The 20,685-nt window shown below is 41.2% G+C and overlaps 2 protein-coding genes across 2 annotated transcripts in view; one reads left to right on the plus strand and one right to left on the minus strand.

Moving 5' to 3' along the window:
* sspo (SCO-spondin) overlaps positions 1-11,095 on the minus strand; it is a 98,798-nt gene extending 87,703 nt beyond the window's left edge. Inside the window, exons 1-11 of the mRNA XM_069724502.1 lie at positions 11,032-11,095; positions 10,780-10,864; positions 9,132-9,341; positions 7,373-7,455; positions 5,201-5,371; positions 3,900-4,123; positions 3,660-3,762; positions 2,761-2,919; positions 2,552-2,637; positions 2,163-2,288; positions 1,348-1,504 (exon numbers count right to left, since the gene is read on the minus strand). Of these exons, the coding sequence (XP_069580603.1) occupies positions 1,348-1,504; positions 2,163-2,288; positions 2,552-2,637; positions 2,761-2,919; positions 3,660-3,762; positions 3,900-4,123; positions 5,201-5,371; positions 7,373-7,455; positions 9,132-9,341; positions 10,780-10,832 (1,372 nt within the window). The 5' untranslated portion in view covers positions 10,833-10,864; positions 11,032-11,095. The remainder of the gene's footprint in view (positions 1-1,347; positions 1,505-2,162; positions 2,289-2,551; positions 2,638-2,760; positions 2,920-3,659; positions 3,763-3,899; positions 4,124-5,200; positions 5,372-7,372; positions 7,456-9,131; positions 9,342-10,779; positions 10,865-11,031) is intronic.
* Positions 11,096-13,746: 2,651 nt separating this feature from the next.
* aoc1 (amine oxidase copper containing 1) lies at positions 13,747-20,615 on the plus strand. The gene is made up of 5 exons (XM_069724501.1): positions 13,747-13,777; positions 14,251-15,789; positions 16,287-16,575; positions 18,703-18,835; positions 19,410-20,615. Exons 1-5 carry the CDS (start codon positions 13,768-13,770, stop codon positions 19,677-19,679), a joined length of 2,241 nt encoding a protein of 746 aa, XP_069580602.1. The 5' UTR covers positions 13,747-13,767; the 3' UTR covers positions 19,680-20,615.
* The last annotated feature ends 70 nt before the right edge of the window (positions 20,616-20,685 follow it).

A 20,685-nucleotide genomic window follows, 5' to 3' on the forward strand; every position in this document is an offset into this window, starting at 1 on the left:
TTTTGGAGTCTTGTGTGTCGAAACTCAGACCTCGGAAAGGGAAACATAAACTCACTGAAGAGGAAAACATCTAAAGATAAACAACGTAAAAAAAATAAAAAATAAAAATGCTTCTATTATTCATCAAAACTCATTAAAAAACACAAACCACAGTTTAGTCTTAAAATGTGTCTGCATTAAAAACACACTATTCTGGAGTGGAAATCACTGCATGGGCTCAGGAACACTTGTGAAAACCATCGTCTGTGAACACAGTTCATCGCTGCGTCCACAAATGATGTTAAAACTCTCCAAAGAAGAAACCAGATAGAAACATGATCCAGAAACACCGCCGCCTTCTCTGGACCGAGATCATTGAAGATGGACTGAGGTGAAGTGGACAACTGTCCTAATATAGGACAACATTTCACTTTCAAAACTCCAGAAACTGGTCTCCTCAGTTCCCAAATGTTTACAGAGTGATGTAAAGAGAACAAGTGATGCAACAAAATGGTAAACATGATCCTGTCCCAAATTTTTTAAGACGTGTTGCTAGCATCAAATTATAAATAAGCATATATTTTTTTATAAAACATTAAAATTTCTCAGTTTTAACGTTAGATATGTTGTCTTCGGTCTCTTTGCAATACAGTTTGGGGTTTATAGGATTTACAAATCATTGCATTCTGCTTTTATTTACATTTTACACAGCATCCCAACTTTTTTGGAAAGCGGGTTGTATAATACACTCAGGCAGCTTGATTTAATCTGGTATATCCATTAGCTTATGGTGGCTAATATTAGCTGCTGCTACCAAGCTTTAGCTAGATATTGTTGTATAATACTATCTTTATTAAGTCGTTTGCTCTATTCAACCCAGTATCACGGTAAAATGTGTAATAGACACGCCCGTCCACGACAGCAAAATGTGAGATTATAACGCTTTAGGCGGTCTAGGCGTGACAGTTACACGTTTTGCTGTAGTGGACCGGTGTGTATATTACATGGGTTATCTTTATGCTCATAAGTTATACGTATATAAATGATACATGACGAAGGATCATGTAACCACGGTACTGCAACAAACGTGTTGAATAAACCAAGTATAAAGGACATTTGTCCACATGGTGGCATTAATTACAAACTGCCATGCGGGACAATGAGGTTTGAATCCAGGAAGTTGTTCTTCAGTGTTTCTTTTTCCATCCTAACCCCCACCAGCAAAACGTGTAACTCTAACACCCATACACTGCCAAACGTAGCTATCTCCCGTTTTGCTGCAGTGGATGGGCGTGGCATTGGGAGGAGGGACACAGTTTTATAAAGATGACATGTGTAGTCAGACACCGAACTGTTCTGTTTCTTTACCACATAGCGTGTCTGTCCTCCACGTTAGGACGACGTGCTGCTGGGCACACTGCCGGACGTAGCTGGCCAGGGTGTCACACAGCGCCCCTTCCCGCTCGTTGGGTGGCAGGCTGCAGTACAGGTAGAGACAGGTGTCTGTGTAGGCTGCCGGGTCCACCTGAAAGACACAAAGACACAGACTTATCAATGCATTCCTGGGAGCAACAGGAACTGGGAGTCACAGAACTGTTTATATGATCCTGCTCAGAAAGAAATGGATGTCAATTCATGGAAACAGGTTGTTTAAGTCGATAAAGTGTTGGAATTAGGAATATATTTGTGTTATAGAGCTGATGAATATGCCAGAGAGAGGAAGACAACACAGATGAAACGTTAAGTGACAGAAAGCTTCAAAAGTATTTCTTGGTGAAGATAAACTGCTTAACAAACAACGAGCGGTGTCTGTAAGTCTCAGGCGGACTCATCTGTTGTTCATTAAAACATGGAAAGTCATAAGTCTTTAAGACAGTTTCATGGCTCACATCTATTTACTGTTTTCCTGGGAACCTCCTTTATTTTTTACTTTACTTTTACTTACTAGGGACTGCAGATGGAAATTAGCAAGTAGCCAAATCTGTTACAGAGCATCTCCTCTGATTTTGAGATGAATGTATTCTGTACATGGTCCCTACTATAAATAAACTTAAACTTTGAAAAGCTCCTTTCATCTCATTACAGGCTTGAAATCAGAAAAGAAAATATTTTTTCATCCTAATGTCCAAAAGGACGAGCATCACAGTGGTGATGCGACATGGCTGCAGTATGAGGCGTCTGACCCGGGGGTGGCAGCGTGTGAAGGGGTTTTCCAGCAGGCGGTGACACACTGATTCTGCCTGCCTGCGTAGAGCCGCGTCTCCTGAGACATCACAGCTGTGACCGAGCTCGGCCGCGTCGCTGCAGCCCTGATGGATCACACGGGACAGAAAGAGGATCAGTTACAGAGGCTGCATTTTACAAATGCAACATGCCATTTATTTCAAATACAGCAGGAGTGTCAGTCTGCATTCACAACCAAAACAACTCCTGAGAACCTTTATCTCCTCCAGCCAGATGGTTTGTTGGTTTTGTTTTTAAAGTTGGGAACTGCTTAATGTTTAGATCCAAATAGAAGTATAAACAGTCAAAAAAGAAACAAAAGAAAGGTGAAATGCATTCAGTGCAGTACTTCATTGTTCTGGTCTGGAACTTTCCATGAGTTGCCAAAGCTGGCGGCGTACTCGGACACGGTTCCTCCCATCGTGGTGAAATCATCTGAGACAGCCGACATAAAGAGTCCAGAAATACATCACAAGGGAGTGAAACAATAAATAAACATGATCGCATGTAGAATCTTGGTGTGTGTTGGTTTGTGTGTTTGTGTTGTATTTCCCCAACCATCTGCGTTGTTGTTGTAGACTCCACAGAGCCCCCTGGTGGCTGTTAGGTGCTCAGCAGTCACCGTCAGGTACACTGTGTTGGTCAGGTCAAACTTCAGTCGCACACCAAGGCCGCTCTCCACAAACACAAAATCTCCCAGCCAATGGACTGTCACTCCTGCAGGAGAGGAGCGAGAACTCTGTGTATACTGCAGGATAATGTGCTGTTTCTGACCAAATGACTGAGGAAATAACGGCAAAATGCAGCAATGTATTACAGTAATTTTTGCAAATACAAACAATTCTAAATTCGGATTTTGTCTGGCGCCCTCTTGCAAGTTCGGAACGGTCTGGAGCAGGAAGTGACCATATTTGGACGAGCTGTGGGAGGAGCCAGAGGTGAATCTGACCGATCTGATCGGAAACCTGACGATACTACGTCCCGCCCACCGATAGCTGTAACCTGACTGCACCACAGGCCTGTCAATCAAACAGACACGCCCCCAAAAACAGGTCTTCTTGAATCTTCTTTTCTAATGAATGAGGGATTATTTTCAGATGGACCTCCAGAAAACTAATAAGAAGGAGTGACTTTAGCTAACAACACCGAGATAACTGATGGACACATTTTATTCACTTTGGATTTGATGAGAGAAGTTGAATGGGAGTCTATGGAGCCGGAGGCTTTTTGGAGCCGACCTCTAGTGGCACTCGCTGGTATTGCAGCTGAAGATACTTCTGAATTGGAACCATTTTTCAGACCTGAAGCTACAAACACTTTTATTTACAGTCTGTGATACAGGTACAAATCTGTCATGAGGGTTTAGGATCATTTTCTCTCATTTTAACCTCATCTCAAATTTTGCGGTTAATAACATTAAGCTGGAAAGGAAACAGAGAGAGCTGAGAATAGTTTACCGTTTTGGAAAAGAGGCTCTCCGTTTGGAACGGGGAGGTTGTTCAGGGTTAAATTCCTGTGAAGAACTGTAACCAAATCGAGACCCATCATCATCCTCAGCGCCTGAAAGCAGGAGGCCACAGACACATTAACATACACACACACAATATGAATCTGCAGAGAAAGTTATTTCTGAGCTCCTCAGAACAAGAACAACGTTTATTTATAACAAGTACTGCTATATAGGTGGGGAATGATACCTTACTGCAGTGTCCTCTCCCGTCACAGACTGTGCTGATGTAGACAGCCCAGGTGCCATCAGTAGACGAGGCCAGCAGGTACGTGCAGCTGCCTTGGAAGTGGAAGTGCTTCCTGTCAAAGGTGCGGTAGTGGGCTCCACCCCAGGACATGCAGGTGGCCGAGCCCTGAGGGACGCGGGCGGTCCCCAGCAGACCGCTGCGCACCAGGGGGGAGGACTGGGAGTCTGGAGAGAAGAGGTAGTTCATGTGTAATCCTCGGGGGTCGTAGGAGTGCACTACGTGAGCAGCTGCTAATTTCTCAGTGCAATTAGATTATTAAAAGAGAAAATTACAACCCTGTTTCTGAAAGTTGCAACGTGGTGCAAAATGTAAATAAAAACAGAAGGCAATGATTTGCAAATAACATAAACAAATATTTAATTGAAAATAGACCAAAGACAACTTATCAAATGTTGAAACTGAAAATTGTTACTGTTTTATGAAAAATATATGCTTCTTTCAACATTTGATGCCAGCAACACACCTGGAACTGTGTTCACAGACGATGGTTTTCACAAGTGTTCCTGAGCCCATGCAGTGATTTCCACTCCAGAATAGTGTGTTTTTAATGCAGTGCTGCCTGAGGGCCCGAAGATCACCACCATCCAATATTGGTTTCCAGCCTTGTCCCTTGTGTTCAGAGATTTCTCCAGATTCTCTGAATCTTTTAATGATATTATGAACCGTAGACGATGAAATCCACTAATTCTTTGTAGTTTTACGTTGAGAAACATTATTCTTAGATTGTTGAACTATTTTCCAACAGTCTTTCAGAGTGGTGAACCTCTCCCCATCTTCACTGCTGAGAGACTCCGCCTCTCTGAAATCATCTTTTTATACACAATCATGTTACTGATATGTTGCCATGGTAACCTGATTAGTTGTGAGAATTTCCACTTGGTGTTTTTTTTGGCATTATACAACTTTTCCAGTCTTTTGCTGACCCTTTCCCAATAATTTTGAAACATGTTGCTGCCATCAAATTCACAAGAAGCATATATTTTGCATAGAACAATTTTTTCCAGTTTCAACATTTGATATGTTGTCTTTGATCTATTTGCAAATAACTATAGGTTCATGGGATTTGTAAATCATTGCATTCTGTTTCTATTTACATTTTACACAGCGTCCTAACTTTTTTGGAAGCCTGGTTGTAGATCAATTTTGTGAAAAAAAAAAAGGAGAAATAAGTTCAATGCATGTCACAAATGAATGTGTTTAAATCAGGTAGTTCCAGTATGTGCATGTGCATGTTCTCTAACCTGGAAGGAGAGTGTAGGTGCAGGACAGGCAGGTGTGATCAGAGGCGTTCCTCCAGCTCAGTCCCCACAGGCTGCTGCAGCACTGCTCCACCGGCATCAGAGAGGAGTTATGAACTCCGGGGAAGTCCTCACAGCTCCACGTGGAGTAGCACTGACCACGCACACCCACACCTGAGAGGCAGAGGAGCCACAGACACTGTCTATAGTGAGAGGTGTAAACACAGAACAGCTGATAAAAAAAAATAAAAAAATCTGGAGAATATTTAGTCTATAAGGATTCATTCAAAACAGTTAAATAACTGAATCGATTGCCCAAACTCTGCTCTTGTGCAAGAGCATGAAGAAACATGTGGAACAAATAAGAATGTTAAACATTACTGTAATGCATTTAGTGATAATTTTGAAATGACAAAGCAAACAACCAAAACAAAATAGACATTTATATACAATATAGGCATGAAAACATTAAAGAACATTGGGGTTTTTTATGCAAGGTTAAAAAACACAGCTTCCTGTACAAAAGTTCAAAGTGGTCAGTTTTATTTGATAATTTTAAAGATTTATAGAGAAATTCAATATTAGGTGGTATTTTAAATGAATCGCAGTACCACTCCAAAGTGTGTAATACACCCGTCTGCCCACTAGAGGACGCCGTGTCAGAGTCACGTTTAACTCGCCTCTGCGTGAAAAGTACACGCATAAAGAAGGAAGTCATGTGACAAAGTACTGAGTGATAAAGTGGACATGGGCAGGAAGTGAGGTGATTGAATGAAACAAACACGGCTTTCATCGGGGAAACACGTTTGAGTTACTGACATAATACAACATGTTTAATGTATGTAAGTAACATATGTTAACATTTTACGTACTATATTGCTTATTTTAACCCAACCACGATCTTTTCTTCACCCAAACCAAGTAGTTTTGTGCCTAAACGTAAGACTGACTTCTTCCTCCTTACTGAGGAATAACATGACACTGACATGGTCTCCTACAGACGACTGATGGTTGTATTTCATGTGTGATCCCGGTTGATTAAAGCAATATTACAGGAGAGGGTGTGCTTTAACCTGACTGCATCACTGTTGTACCAATAATGATGTTGAAGCACCCTGCAGTGAAATATTGTGATTAAACAACAAGTCACCAACTAAATAAAACATGTCATCTAAATGTGTTCATATTGTGGAGCAATTCACTCTCAAAATATAAAACCTTTTATTCGTGTGATCTCCGTTTCCATGGCAACACATTGGGTACGACTAACAACTGGAGAACAATCCCTAACATCAGTAGACTCTTATGTAATGTATGCAATGTTTACTACTCCAGGAAGTAGGTAGGTAGGTAGGTAGTTACTTTATTAATCCCCAAGGGGAAATTTGTTCGCTACAGCAGCATTTATAGATACAGGAAAGCAATAAAATAACAGTAAAAAATATTAAATATAAAAATGCACAGTATATACAGTACAGTATATATATATATATATATATATATATATATATATATTATATTTAAACAAACAAGAAACACAGACAACAGTGTTATTGTTGTGTGATGGTAGTCCCACCTGTAGCAACCACCTAGCAACAGAGAGGATTTCTAGTCTGTTTTATTGCTCTCGGATGTGTGAAACACGAACTACATCAAAATGTCATGAACTGAATTTGAAATGTGAGAACAGAATTTAGAGAGCTGAATTTTCAGTGGCATTTCAATGTGGTTTCAAAGCAAAATAATTTAAATTCTGAATTAAACATTCAGTTTCAAGTTTATTGAAATTCAGTTCCAAACTAAAATTTCAATTTCAAGTTGAGCAATTCAGATTCAAATTTTTAAAGCAATTATTTAAGTTTTGCAATTCAAATTCTAATATAAATGATTCAAATTCAGTTTCTACTGACACATATTTCTGTCCATAATTATATTACATATTATATGAAATTCAATTCTAATATATTCCCATCGAGGGGGTGGAGTGATATTTCTAATGATGAGCAGGGTGTGTTGTCAAGGTGATTTGTTCCAAATGTTCAGTTGACCAATCAGATCTCTGGGGCGGAGCTACTTGTTGTATAATGAATTATGATGTGTTGCTTATGCCTGTCTCCTTTCACATATAAAGTAATGTAATGCTGCATGAAACTGTCCATTGGAGTGTCGCCTCACCGTCAGAGCAGCGTGGTCCGCTCCACCCCTCACAGCACGCCCTCACGGTCCGGTTCACCACCTGCTTCTCCATCTCTGGAGGTCTGAGGTGGACAGACACATCAGGAAACACATCAGTACGTTCAGGATAGTATTCTTCCAGCTGTCACACTGGTCACTGTGAACTCATATAGTGGATGTTAAAGTTAATGACATTCATGTAATTTGTTTCTATTACCAGACTTCAGTACAAGTGAGAACAAGATCTTCCTAAATCCTGAGCTGCTTTAACTGCCACAATTATCTTCCCTCAGGGATGTTGAACGTCATGATCCACTCTAGTGTTACAGATCCTTCAGTCTCTAACATCTGTCAGATTAAATGGGATTCTGCAAGTGTTAAACCAATATACTCTCAGAAAAGCAGCTTTAATCTCATTTTGGAGTACAAACGAATAATCTCTGAGATCCATTACTCTGTACTAATACTGCATGTTACTCTTTAATGGAAGTTAATTACATTGGATGGGAAATAAAGTATACTATGTAATGTGATGACCACATTTGACATTGTTTTAAAGGAAATCTTGAATTTTTTAAAAGACAGCACACACATAGGTTCTTGCTGTTTCCCCACAGTTGTTTCCCACCTTCGCACAGGTGTCCTAACCAACCTTGTGAGGCTCCGCCCACCCATTGCTGACAGATTCAGTCTTTGCTGTGATCACAGTCTGGAAACCCTGTTTTCATTAAGGTTTGCTCAGCTCGTCTGAAGGACAAAGCGACCTGTGGGGGAAGTTTAGTTTGATGACTTTAAAGTATACAAAATTGGTGGGGTGGTTTCAGCACACAACATATGTTATATGAGGGTCAATGTTGATTGGTTGAAGGCTGCTTCAGCTGTTTCTAAGTTAACCCGAGGTTTACACACAGACTGGATATAAAAGTGTTCGTAGCTTCAGGTCTGTAAAATGGTTCTGATCCAGAAGTGTCTTCAGCTGCAATACCAGCGAGTGCCACTAGAGGTCGGCTCCAAAAAGCCTCCGGCTCCATAGACTCCCATTCAACTTCTCTCATCAAATCCAAAGTGAATAAAATGTGTCCATCAGTTATCTCGGTGTTGTTAGCTAAAGTCACTCCTTCTTATTAGTTTTCTGGAGGTCCATCTGAAAATAATCCCTCATTCATTAGAAAAGAAGATTCAAGAAGACCTGTTTTTGGGGGCGTGTCTGTTTGATTGACAGGCCTGTGGTGCAGTCAGGTTACAGCTATCGGTGGGTGGGACGTAGTATCGTCAGGTTTCCGATCAGATCGGTCAGATTCACCTCTGGCTCCTCCCCCAGCTCGTCCAAATATGGTCACTTCCTGCTCCGAACCGCTCCGAACTAACAAAGATGGTGACGGACAGAATCTGAACTGGAGGATTCATAACGTTCATGAACCAACGATGACATCACTGATGGTTGATGACATCACTGATGGTTGTTGACTGGGTCTACACACCAAACTGAATGACTGGAAACAATCCTCAGTGGAGTTAAGACCCCTACATTAAGGCAGTGAATTGAGGTCTGGTAATGAAAGGCTCTAACCAACAACATGATCCTTCACCTCATTACAACCACAACACATCAATGCTGGGAAAATCTGCAGATGTTTCAGGGTGGCTTTTTCACCTGATCCACACCATAAATCAATACAAAATGTTTCTGAACTGAAGAAACCCTCCTCACTGAGTGACTTTAGTCAACAGGTTGAAACTTGGAGAACTTTCCACCTACTTGTACAAGAAACAGGACGCCTCGGGCCCCTGCTGTTTGTAGTAAAGTGCGATTCCATCATCGCCCCCATGCCTGATGCGCATCCGGTCCACATCCAGCCTCCAGCCTCGGGTGTTGTACTGATACACCTCTGAACAGCTCACTTCCAGCTGCAGACGTGGAGACAGAACTCGCTCCACTTTGTCTTCCACCACGTGTTCACACCAGTGTCTGGAAAATGATGATACACAGATCTGATTGGACATCTGCATTTCAGATTCATACATGACTTTGTATTCTCTACTTGCATGAAGATTGTGATTATAAAAGTAATCCGTGCAACTGGGTGTAGTTACCCAGGATACTTAAAAGAGGCTAAAATGGATTCCTTTACAAAACCATGGTTAATAACCCGGCTACAAGTGCTGCTTTGGACATATCAAAGTTCATTCAAATTAAATACAAGCACATTTTTCAGCACTTCCTTGACCACACTGTGTCCCAAGTCTCTCACTCTATTTTCAAGCTCATGGGAAATTGACAGCTCAAAAACATTTAGTTTATTCAAGAACAGAAACATGAAAGTTTTCACATGAAAGACTGAAACTTCCGACCACCTTGACTTCAATACTTTATTTAATATCAATTTACAGTAGTAATAGTAGTTTTACAACAGTTGAGGTGGAGAGTGTTAATCTACTGTACCTATATTTTACAGGTGTCACCTGGCATGAGTCCTTCCTGTCCCTGCAGTTCAGACAGGTGTGTGGCTGCTAATTAGTCATTTTAAAAAGTGGCATTATAATGTAAGATTTTACCTCAGTTAAGACCGAAATTGTGTTGGCTCACTGGCCAATGACATTTACTCCTGCATAAATATAGAAAAAGTTATGTTATTTTTTAAATAATAATACTTGTTTAGATGCAGCTGACGTATCAAAGTTTGGCACTAAATGAAAAAGCCCTTTTTGATAGCAGACACAAGCAACTCCTTCAGTGGCATAAAACGATCAAAGTTTGGCACCCAGAAGGATCTTCATGTGATTTTAAATATCTGCTTGTTAAAAAAAATGTTTTTAAACACACTGAAATAGAATGAATGTATGTATGTATGTATGTAGCTTTCACTGATGTTTATTAAATGATATGCAATAGAAAAAAAAAACTGGTAAAAAGTTTAGTGAACACAAAATTTAAAAATACAAATCATTGCATAAAAACTGCATTTACATATACAGTGAGTGAATAATGTATGTGTTGTTAATTTAACTTGAACAAATGAGGCCACACTAAAGTTTTACTGAATTCATGAATTTGGATATACAGTGAAAGTTCAAATATATTCACTAACCATCTTATTAATAATATATATATATATATATAGACATGTAGATATAGAAGTCCCTTACTGAAACAAAAACACACCTTTTTTTTTTATACATGATTTGTATTGAAATAATACACTTTGTTTTGTACTTTGACTGTGGCAACAATTTTGAATAAAAGTCTGTTTGATGGTGAAATGGTGAAATAAATAATAGCTGTAGAAGTAGTTTGTCAATATGACTTTACCAGAGTTATATTACACGTCAGTGAATGTTGCTCATGACTTTTTGTCTCTCCGCATGTTTTCCACCTCGCAGTCTGTAAAATGAGCACATATACTCACCCCATCGCCAGCACCGTCTGCACACACACCACAGTCAGCAGCAGCGTTTCCATAACTCTCTCCTTTATGTCTGGCTTTAAAGTTCCTATAAGACGATATGAAAGGTATTTTATTACATTTTTGTCATTTCAAATTAAACATGGTAATTAAATCATCAATGCCGCCTCGAAGGCTAAAATCAATCCATATTTAATTCTCTGACAACATAAAGTTTAATACAATCTACCAATAGTTAATAAAAGGTGCACTTACCTCTGAAGTGCTTTCGGGAAATCTTTGGATCATTGTTTTGTTGTGATTTATTGTCTCGTCTTTTCTTCTTGACTATTTGTCTTGTTTTTGTTTTTTCCAGAGTTTATGATGTAATTCAGTCCTCCGAGAAGCTCTTAGAGAGCGTGGAGCCTCCTGTGTGGGGTTTTAAACGTTGGGGTGGCTCGCTGGATGTACAGTAGCATTTGAGCCCGCTGCCATTGGATATAACTGTCAGGGTCACAGCTGGGACGGCGGGTATTGGTTACCAGACCTGTGATAGAAACATCCTCCAACTTCTCCCCATCAAACGTTACAGGACGCTGTCGGTGATGGCGGGGGAGGGGTGGAGGAGGAGGGGGGGGGGGGGGGATCAGACTCAGAATAAAGACATGTTTGTCGGAGCCTAACCCTGTAAAGAGAGGCGTTTCGGGGAAGGACGATGGGGGCATTTATTCAATGAAGCATGTCAACAGACACGGGGACTGAAGGCTTTCAGATTCACCAACATCCCGAGTGTGACCTACGACCCCGGAGCAGCGAGGCCCAAACACAGCTGTCACCATGGTGCTGCGAGGGCTCGCTCTGGCTCAGAGGACAGGAAGGAGACGTTACTGTTGTCACTTTAATGGCATAACCAAAACACTGTGTCATAATTGACTGCTTTACTTCTGCTCCTCTCTCCACTGCTGCCCTGGTAACTCTTCGTGTCCTGACAGAGATAACAAAGAGCTGAGTCACTGTGTTAGTTCTTCATTATCATTTATAGGAAGGAGGGTGAGACAGAGAGGAGGAGCGGCTGCAGTTGTACGAGCAGCTCTGTGGTACTTACTAACATCTTCACACTGGTTTTCATTTTCACCATCCTAATTTAGCATCTTAGCATTATTGTATGTAGTAATTAGCAGTAAAACAAAGTAGAGCTGAGTCTAAAGGGAATCATTACAAATATCTATTGAGATATTTCCATATGGATCATAAGTGTTGACCAGCAGACAAAGCAGAATGGAAAAAAATATTCCACTGAACGGTGCAAACCCAAAACAACGAAGCTACAGGAAACTAAATTATGAACACAGACATCTGCACAGGAACGTACCTACAGTCATGTGAAAAAGTTCAAATGTCCTATAGGGATGGTTTTTATTTGAACAAGAAAACAGTTGATCCTCCTTGAAATAAATTGCGATACACTCAAACAAATGACGTATAACATTCAAGTTTTGCAGTCATTTCTATAATTTAAATACATTTAAAAAACATAGCACTTACATTGGAAAAAATACTTTGCTATTGTGTCAAGAACTAAAGAGCCCTTCAGAAAAAAAGGTTGTGACTGTCAAGGGATTTAAAAAGATCCCCAAAATATTACAAATAAATGATTGCATTGTAAAGCACATCCTCTACAAGTGGTGTAGATTTCAAGAAGTTATTATTAACTATGAAGGTAATACTGAGTTCATCTATTTATATTTATGTCGAATAAATGATTTAAAAAAAGCTCTTATACAAGACTGTAAGTATGCAGTCACAGGGTGAAATCAATGAAACTATCAGTATTACTGCATCAGTATATTTTAATACAGTTGGTAATGGGAAAAATGTGTACGTGCAACTGATTCATATCACATCTTTCAAAGGGTACAACACAAGTGTAACCTGGTTTTATTTTACTTCTAATTAAGACTTAAATATCGAATGTACAAGTCAAAGAAATAACATAATATTCTTTCACATAGATCACATATTGGGTTTTATTAACAACTAAGCAGGAATTGTTTAAGTGTTTTGTGATTTACTTTGATTTGTAGTTTTCGCTTGACTTTACAGAGACAGTCACTCGAAAAGCAATGAAAGGACAAAGTTCATCCTTTTCATAATAAATGTATTGCAAGTCATAAAACATCAATTGATATTGATATTTCATTGATGTTATCTGACAATAATTATTTTTATTTCTGTTTTTCAACAAACAACAGTCAGAGAAGGTTTAGATTTTCTATTAGTCAAAGCTATTTTCCTCCACAGGTCCATCGTTTGGATGAAGAGACCGACTTCCAGTGTTACTCGCTGCAGATCAGATGCCGGCCTGTGACGGATAACAATCAAAACAATGTCTGCAACTGCGAGCTGCAATAAATTCCTGTTCAGTTCCTGTTTGTCATTGCAGGATTTTAAAGTTCTGCAGCTGGTTTATAAATCAATGAATGGTTTTACTCTGCTGTTCCACTGTAAACTGTCCAGACCTCTCTGACCAAACAGAATTTAAGGCCCAGACTGAATATGGAGAAGCAGCATTGAGTTTTTATTCACTGCTCCATTGCTCAAATCTTTGTCACTGGATCCTCTTCCAAATAAAATGACTCATCTCGCATTGTATTGTGTCTGCACAGGTAATTACATTCTCCTGTTCTATAAAAGCGTGTTCTGGTGTTTCATTTTATTTTGCGGGTTTTAAAACCTTTTTATGTTTGATGTAATACTCAGAACTGCCGTACTATTGGAAGAAGGTGTACAAATAATCTTGCCGTGCCTTCTGCTGGATCAATGATCTAAAAGGAGCACAGAGTGTTTCATCACATTTACAACCCACTGTTGGCCAATCAGACGCCGTCGCTGCAAAGTAGAAAGTTAAATATAGGCAGCAGTGCATTGATTCCTGAGACCATAAGAGACTCTTCAGTAGCTGAAGCCGTTGGACTGTTCAAACCTGTTTTACAAAGCGCTCGAAGCAGGAGGATGAACACAGGTACAGTAGGGTTTTATGGAGCTACTCATGTATCACCATATTATTATATAAATGCGAATATGTAAGCATATTATGAAATTGAATCAGGAATGTCACAAACTGTGTGGAAAAACTTGATGTCAATTTTGAAATTGACACAACAGTTCAGTTGATCTTGTTGGTGTTCAGCGTGGACAGGTAAACAGAGAGAGGGTCAACGTCGACAAATACTGTTTGTGTTCCTCTGGGCAAGAGATATAATAAAACCACATTAAGGGAAGGAGGACGAGCTGTGAGCAGAAGAGAAATAAGGGTGAGCCAGCTGCGACAGAAATAGCTCTCTACTTTTTGGTTCTTCATCTGAAACAGTTTGGATAATAAGAGTGAACAAAATTTGGATTTGTAGAAAAAAATCTCTTGCTTCTGAAGCTGCTAAAGACAAAACTTGGTGTCTTTTTAAAAATGACCAACTAAATTAAATTGTTTTCTTACAGCCATGAGGCTTCTCTGTGTGCTGCAGCTGGCCTGCTTGGCTGCTTGTAGTGCTTCCAGATCCAGAGACTGGGCTCATCATGGTGCCCCGATGTTTGCCGACCTCACCGTACGTGAGATGAAAGCCGTTCGCACCTACCTGCATGCTATCCCAGAGATGGAGCTCACCGAGGCTCGAAACAAGGCTCTAAAGAAGAACAGTATCCTGTTGATGGAGCTCCATTTGCCCAGGAAGCACGAGGCCCTCCGAGCTCTGGACCGTGGACAGGCCAAACCCCAGCGCCAGGCCCGTGTGATCGTCCAGTTCGGGAACCAAACCAAACCCAACATTACTGAGTACATCGTGAGTCCTCTGCCAACCCCAAAGTCTCATGAAGTCAAAACATTCAAGGGTGAGCGGCATGTCCAGTTTGAGTCGAGGCCTATCACCGCTGTAGAGTATGGCCATGTTATTAACATTCTGCAGAAGATCACAACTAAAGCTCACACGCTCCTGTTTGAGACCACGGGAGGATTTTCCTTCACTAACTGCTCCAACCGCTGCCTGACGTTCTCGGACATCGCCCCCCGTGGGCTCCGTCCCGGTGAGAGGAGAAGCTGGATCATGCTGCAGAAGTTTGTGGAGGGTTATTTCATCCACCCAGTGGGATTTGAGGTTCTGGTCAACCACCGGGACCTGGATCCAGAGAAGTGGACCGTGGAGAAGGTCTGGTACAACAGCATGTATTTTGACAGTGTCGAGGAACTGGTAGAAAAGTATGACTCAGGAGAGGTGGAGAAGCTCAAACTGCCTGACCATGATGACGATGACCTCTACTCCACCTACATACCCCGAGGCCACAGCAACACTCCCACTGACATCCATGGACCGAAGCTCGTGGAGCCCCAGGGGCCTCGCTATCACATTGACCACAATTTTGTTGAATACGCCGGATGGTCTTTTGCCTACCGAGTGCGCTCCTCGGCTGGGCTTCAAGTATTTGACCTCCGCTTTAATGGAGAAAGGATTGCCTATGAGATCAGCCTCCAAGAAGCTATTGCCTTCTACGCTGGTGACACACCTGCTGCGATGCAAACGAAGTACATCGATGCAGGCTGGGCAATGGGCACCGCGACCTACGAGCTGGCGCCTGGAATCGACTGTCCAGAAATCGCCACCTTTAAGGACCTTCACCACTACTTTGACACCGACAAACCCGTGCTGCACAAAAACGCCCTCTGTATCTTTGAGATGACCACTGCTACGCCGCTGAGGAGGCATTTCAACTCCAACTTTCACGGGGGATACAACTTTTACGGAGGGCTGGAAAACACGGTTCTGGTGTTGCGGACAACCTCAACGGTTTACAACTATGATTACATCTGGGACTTCCTGTTCTACCAGAATGGGGTGGTGGAGGTAAAGGTCAGTGCTACCGGATACATCCATGCCACTTTCTTTACACCCAATGGACTTCATTATGGTTCTAAGGTGTACGACTATGTGCTGGGTAACCTACACACACACCTCATCCATTATAAAGTGGACCTGGATATTGCTGGTAAGTATTCTAGCTCTGTTACGTAGTCATTATCTTCATCTGTATTTCAAAACAAAGGTCAGTGGAGTACTCAGCCAGACAGTCAGACTTTATTCTGGTAGCCTTCTTTTTTAATGAGCTGTAACCATGGTTTATGTTTAATGTAATGTATACCATATAATAATATATTTCATTTATAGTTGTAATGTAGGCTTGAAGCTGTGAAGGTAGTTGAAAAAAAGACCCACTGCATCAGCTTTTACTGCTGCCAGTCCACATAAACGGGCCTACTGGACTTTACCCAGTCATAAAGGCTATCTGTGATCAATGCGCCATGTCTAAGTCAACAACTAACAATGTCTTTTAAAACGTGTCGTCACTTCTATTACATTTTACTTCTACTAACGTATTTCTGCTGACAGAATTAAGACTGGAGTATTTTAAGGCAAAAGTAAAATGTTCCGTGTCTCAACACACTGCTTATCTCTTGACAACTCTTTGTCTTGACTGTGACGTAGGTCGAGAGAACAGCTTTGAGTCCATGAACTTGAAGTATGTTAACTTCACTAATCCGTGGAGCCCGAAGGATTTCGTCGTCCAGTCCAAACTCCACTGGACAGAACACAAGACCGAGCGATCTGCCGCTTTCCGTTTTGAGAAGAAGTTTCCGCGCTACGTGCGCTTCTACAACCCCAACGAGAAAAATAAATGGGGGCACCAGAAGGGTTACCGAATTCAGTTTAACTCACACGCCCGCAGTGTCCTTCCGAGAGGCTGGGGAGAGGAAGTTGGCATCAGTTGGTCAAGGTAATAAAATGTTTTTCCCTTTTGTCGCTCCCATCAAAATGAGGAAAGTTTTCAAACCCAGTATGCAACGTTTTAATGGTTGCCACTGTTCTAGATATCTTGTTATATAATCTTGTACACGTTTCCCATAAATTCAGTCATAGTTGGCATTTTTTAAAGCATTGAGTTCATCAGTAAAGTTTGAATATATCATTTGTAATGATTTAACCAAGAAACGATCAGTGGGGTCAAAGAGATTAATCTCTGGATTGGGAGTTTGATAAGAAATGGGGTCAAAGAAGGTGCAGAAAACAAAACAAAAACATTTTGAATATCAATGTTTTTTAACTGTCCCGGTCATGTGTTATCATTTAGGATACTATTTAACTTTTTAATGTATAAAAAGTACATCCTTCTAAGCACCAAAAATACTGAACTACACTCACCTTAACTTCTGTTTTTGCCACTAGAAACCCAAATTTACACTAATTGGATACCACCTGACCACTTTGTGAATCTGCTGGTTGAACGTCAAATTCATTCCCAACCAACAAGACTTTCTGAGAGAAATCCAGATGTCTGTGGGTGGTGGTCAACAAACACTGCATTCCTGTACATTTCAAGCCCAGCAACCCCGTGTAAGCAGATCAATGTAGTGGACAGAGGTCGACACAGCAAGGGAGGATCAGACTTGTACATTGGGGAAATAAAACAATCTCTTCACAAGCGCAAGGCTCAACACAGAAACACCAACTCCTCGGGACAGGACTCAGCAACCATCTTCATCTGAAGGACAAGGGACTTTTATTCGAGGACAGTAATGTACACATTTTGGCCGGGGAAGACCGATGGTTGGAAAGAGCAATGAGAGAAACCATCTTTGTCAAACTGTAAACAATCATTCACACCTGGACCATAACGACTCACATGATGGCCAGGTGAGCCAACGACCCGAAACCCATTCACACGATGACTACTGTGACCTTAACGATACACAGGATGGACCGGTGTGTCCCACATGTGGCCCTCTACATTAACCTACACCGCCTTTTAGACCACAAGCGTCCAGCGCATGCTATCAGGGTGTGCTAGCTGTCAGCTACATAAAGATGCTAATTAATGAAGAACAAATATTGACACTAACAGTCACTAAAAGCCACTTTCAACCCAAATCTCAGAACCCATCCACTACTGGCGATGATGATTTTGCCTAGAGGAGGAACAGCCAATGTTTCAGGGGTTTCAGTGTAACCAGCAGATATACGTGTTACTAATATTCAGACTTTCTCTTTCATGCACGTTGGTCTAATTAGCAAATTAAGATGCATGTGTCGATTTGGAAATGAGAAAGGACTAATATCTATAAAAAGCAACTCAGTATCATTGCAAAGTGTGAAATAGCCACGCTTTGGACTGTCTCGGCGTGAAACTTAGACGCACGTAAATGTCGTGATGCGGGATCATGGGACCAAAGTCCCACGGTGTTAGGAGGCAGGAGGGTTGGCTTGGTGGCATTAGTCACAGACCGTCAACCCCCACCATGTTTTTATTTTTTCACTAACCCCTGCCATGTTCTTATTTGGTAGCCACAGTTTTAGCTATAAGTTTCATTTTCCTGTAAATGACATGGCTCTACGCATGCAGTAGGTTTCATATTCGCACGACAGAAAATGTGTAACTTTCATGCCCAGACAGCGCAAAGCGTGTCTATTTCACGTTTTACAGTGAAACCGGGTTGGTAAAAATATATCTGCATATGAGCGCAGATAAATAAAAATAGTTAATAAAAAGACAAATTGGGACATCCCAAGACTGCATTTCAGCCATTCAGACTATGATTTCATGTGCATATATCTGTCTATAGATACCGCTATCAACCACAATGCAGCAGCAAGTCTTGACAAGGAACAGATCATCAGTCTCCACCCACATTCAATGTAAACGTTGTCACACCGTTCAAAATCAGTTTCTAACTTGTAATGATTGACAGTCAGTTTGGTGACACACAAAGGCCAAGAACCTGCGGTGGCTTCGACACGTCAGTTTTGAAATGAGTGATCGACGGGCCGGTTGAAGTGGTCTCACTCTTTATGAGCTCTTTGTCTGTCAGTTGTCAGACATGTTACGCTGTGAACCGTCTCTCCTCAGATATCCTCTGGCTGTGACTCGTCATAAAGACAGTGAAGCTACCAGCAGCAGCATTTACGCCCAGAATGACCCCTGGACACCCGCCGTGTCCTTCGAGGACTACATCCGCAACAACGAAGACATAGTCAACCAGGTAAAGCAGTGAATAATGATTTAGGAACATTTCCTCTTTATTTTCCACAGTGTGTTTATAGGATGAACAACTGAGGACACCAGTTTGTCCACAATGTTTATTAAAGTCAAAATTGACATTCATGTGCTCGTAAAAACAAATTAACTAATGTCCCAAAATTTTGAACTATTCCTTTAACCTGAAAGACGTTTCACTGAAAAGTCCAACACACCCAGTTTTGAACAGTTCAGTAATATCATTTTTATTTATGATTATTTTTCAACACAACTTCCTTCCAATGTCCATTAACACTCAAAAAGTGTCAATAATTGAATCAGTCCAATCACCAACCTTTTGTACCAGCGCAAAGAGTTACTATTCACTATCGGACAGCATCCTTTGTGAAAGTTCCTCCGAGAGGTTACATCATGGATTTAAGTTTGGTCTTCCTGAAAGAATCTAATCAACCGTTCTAGTCCGTCATCATCCCAGTGACTCACGAACACTGACATTTTATTTTATTTGCACTTTTAATAAGAACCACCCGATCTGTGTTAGACGATAAAACGTGTTATGTTTGCTCTTCTGCGTGCAGGATCTGGTCGCCTGGGTAACGGTGGGCTTCCTGCATGTGCCTCATTCAGAAGACGTCCCCAACACGGCGACACCCGGCAACGCGGTGGGCTTCTTCCTGCGACCCTTCAACTTCTTCGATGAAGATCCTTCTGTGGTGTCCAGAAGCACCGTCATCGTCCGGCAGGGTCAGGACGGCAAGCCCGAGGTCCAGAGATGGACGTCAGAGGTCGTAGGTCACTGTGTGACAGACAGGCCCTTCTTTTACAACGGCACTTACGGAGGAGTCTAAAGGTGTTTCAGCACATTTCCTTTTTGCTCCAGTAAAGGAAATTGTACGATAAGGATCTTAGATGAATAACAGTCACTTAAAGTACATCTAGTCCCTTTTATTCAAAATAACTTCTAACAATATAACAAACTTCGGAGTTGTTTTTTTTCCCAATGTTTAAATAATACAAATCATGTAAAGAAGAACTTTTTTTAAATGGAAAAGTTTATATCACAATGGTTTTTTTTGAATTAGTTCTGGTCATACATAGCAGTCAATCATTTTTAAAGCTGCAGACACATACAGGAGCACCTTCACTGTAATATTATCATTTTGTATGCATGTCTGATCCACTTCCTGTTTCTTCCTTGTGGCGTCAAATGAAGATAAAAATGGATTTAATGTTTAAGTGTACACGTATGTAGCGCACATGCTGAAACCACACATGGAAGCAGGCAGCGAGAAGAAGATCTGGTGCAGCAGATGAGGCCTCTAGAGCTCCGTTAATCCCATGTTGGGTCTCCATGGATGAGGTTTAGCAGCAGCGAGCATCCAGGATGCAGGATCCTCCGGATCCGTCTCACCGCCGCCCCTCAGCGGGCTCCGCTCGCCCCCATGGCAGGAATGTTTTTCCTGGAGAGACAACAGGCCTTTACAAAGCAAACAGCCTGATTCCGGATTCCTTCCCAGCAAACAGTGTAGGATGCTGGATACCAGCAGGCTGTGCCGTCGCCCCTGGAAACCAACCTTAAACACAATGTACAGAGTATCAGCAGCACATGTAACTGCTTTGTGATTTATGTCTCTAACTCAGTGTTGTCACTTCACAGGTTTCAACTCATTATTTCACAAAGTGACAAAAAAAAAAAAAAAAAATCACGTGTTTGGATAATTTGATTGTCGTTGATTTGATTTCTGTATCAAACAATAACGAATAAACATTCGTCTGTGTTATAACTGCCGAGGAGTGACGAGCATTTTGTGATAGCAGAGTGAGTTTGTGTGAAGTGTAAATAGTGTTTGGTTT

This window comes from Brachyistius frenatus, unplaced genomic scaffold (assembly GCF_029030835.1).
Source record: "Brachyistius frenatus isolate BFR_SWC_R1_liver_20210118 unplaced genomic scaffold, ASM2903083v1 Contig_379, whole genome shotgun sequence".
Taxonomy (NCBI): Eukaryota; Metazoa; Chordata; class Actinopteri; family Embiotocidae; genus Brachyistius; species Brachyistius frenatus.

Excerpts from the sequence above, each read along its gene's own strand:
- aoc1 (XM_069724501.1), top strand. Across the intron at positions 15,790-16,286 it reads AGTGGACCTGGATATTGCTG|GTCGAGAGAACAGCTTTGAG; the intron begins GTAAGTATTCTA and ends ACTGTGACGTAG. Across the intron at positions 16,576-18,702 it reads GTTGGCATCAGTTGGTCAAG|ATATCCTCTGGCTGTGACTC; the intron begins GTAATAAAATGT and ends GTCTCTCCTCAG.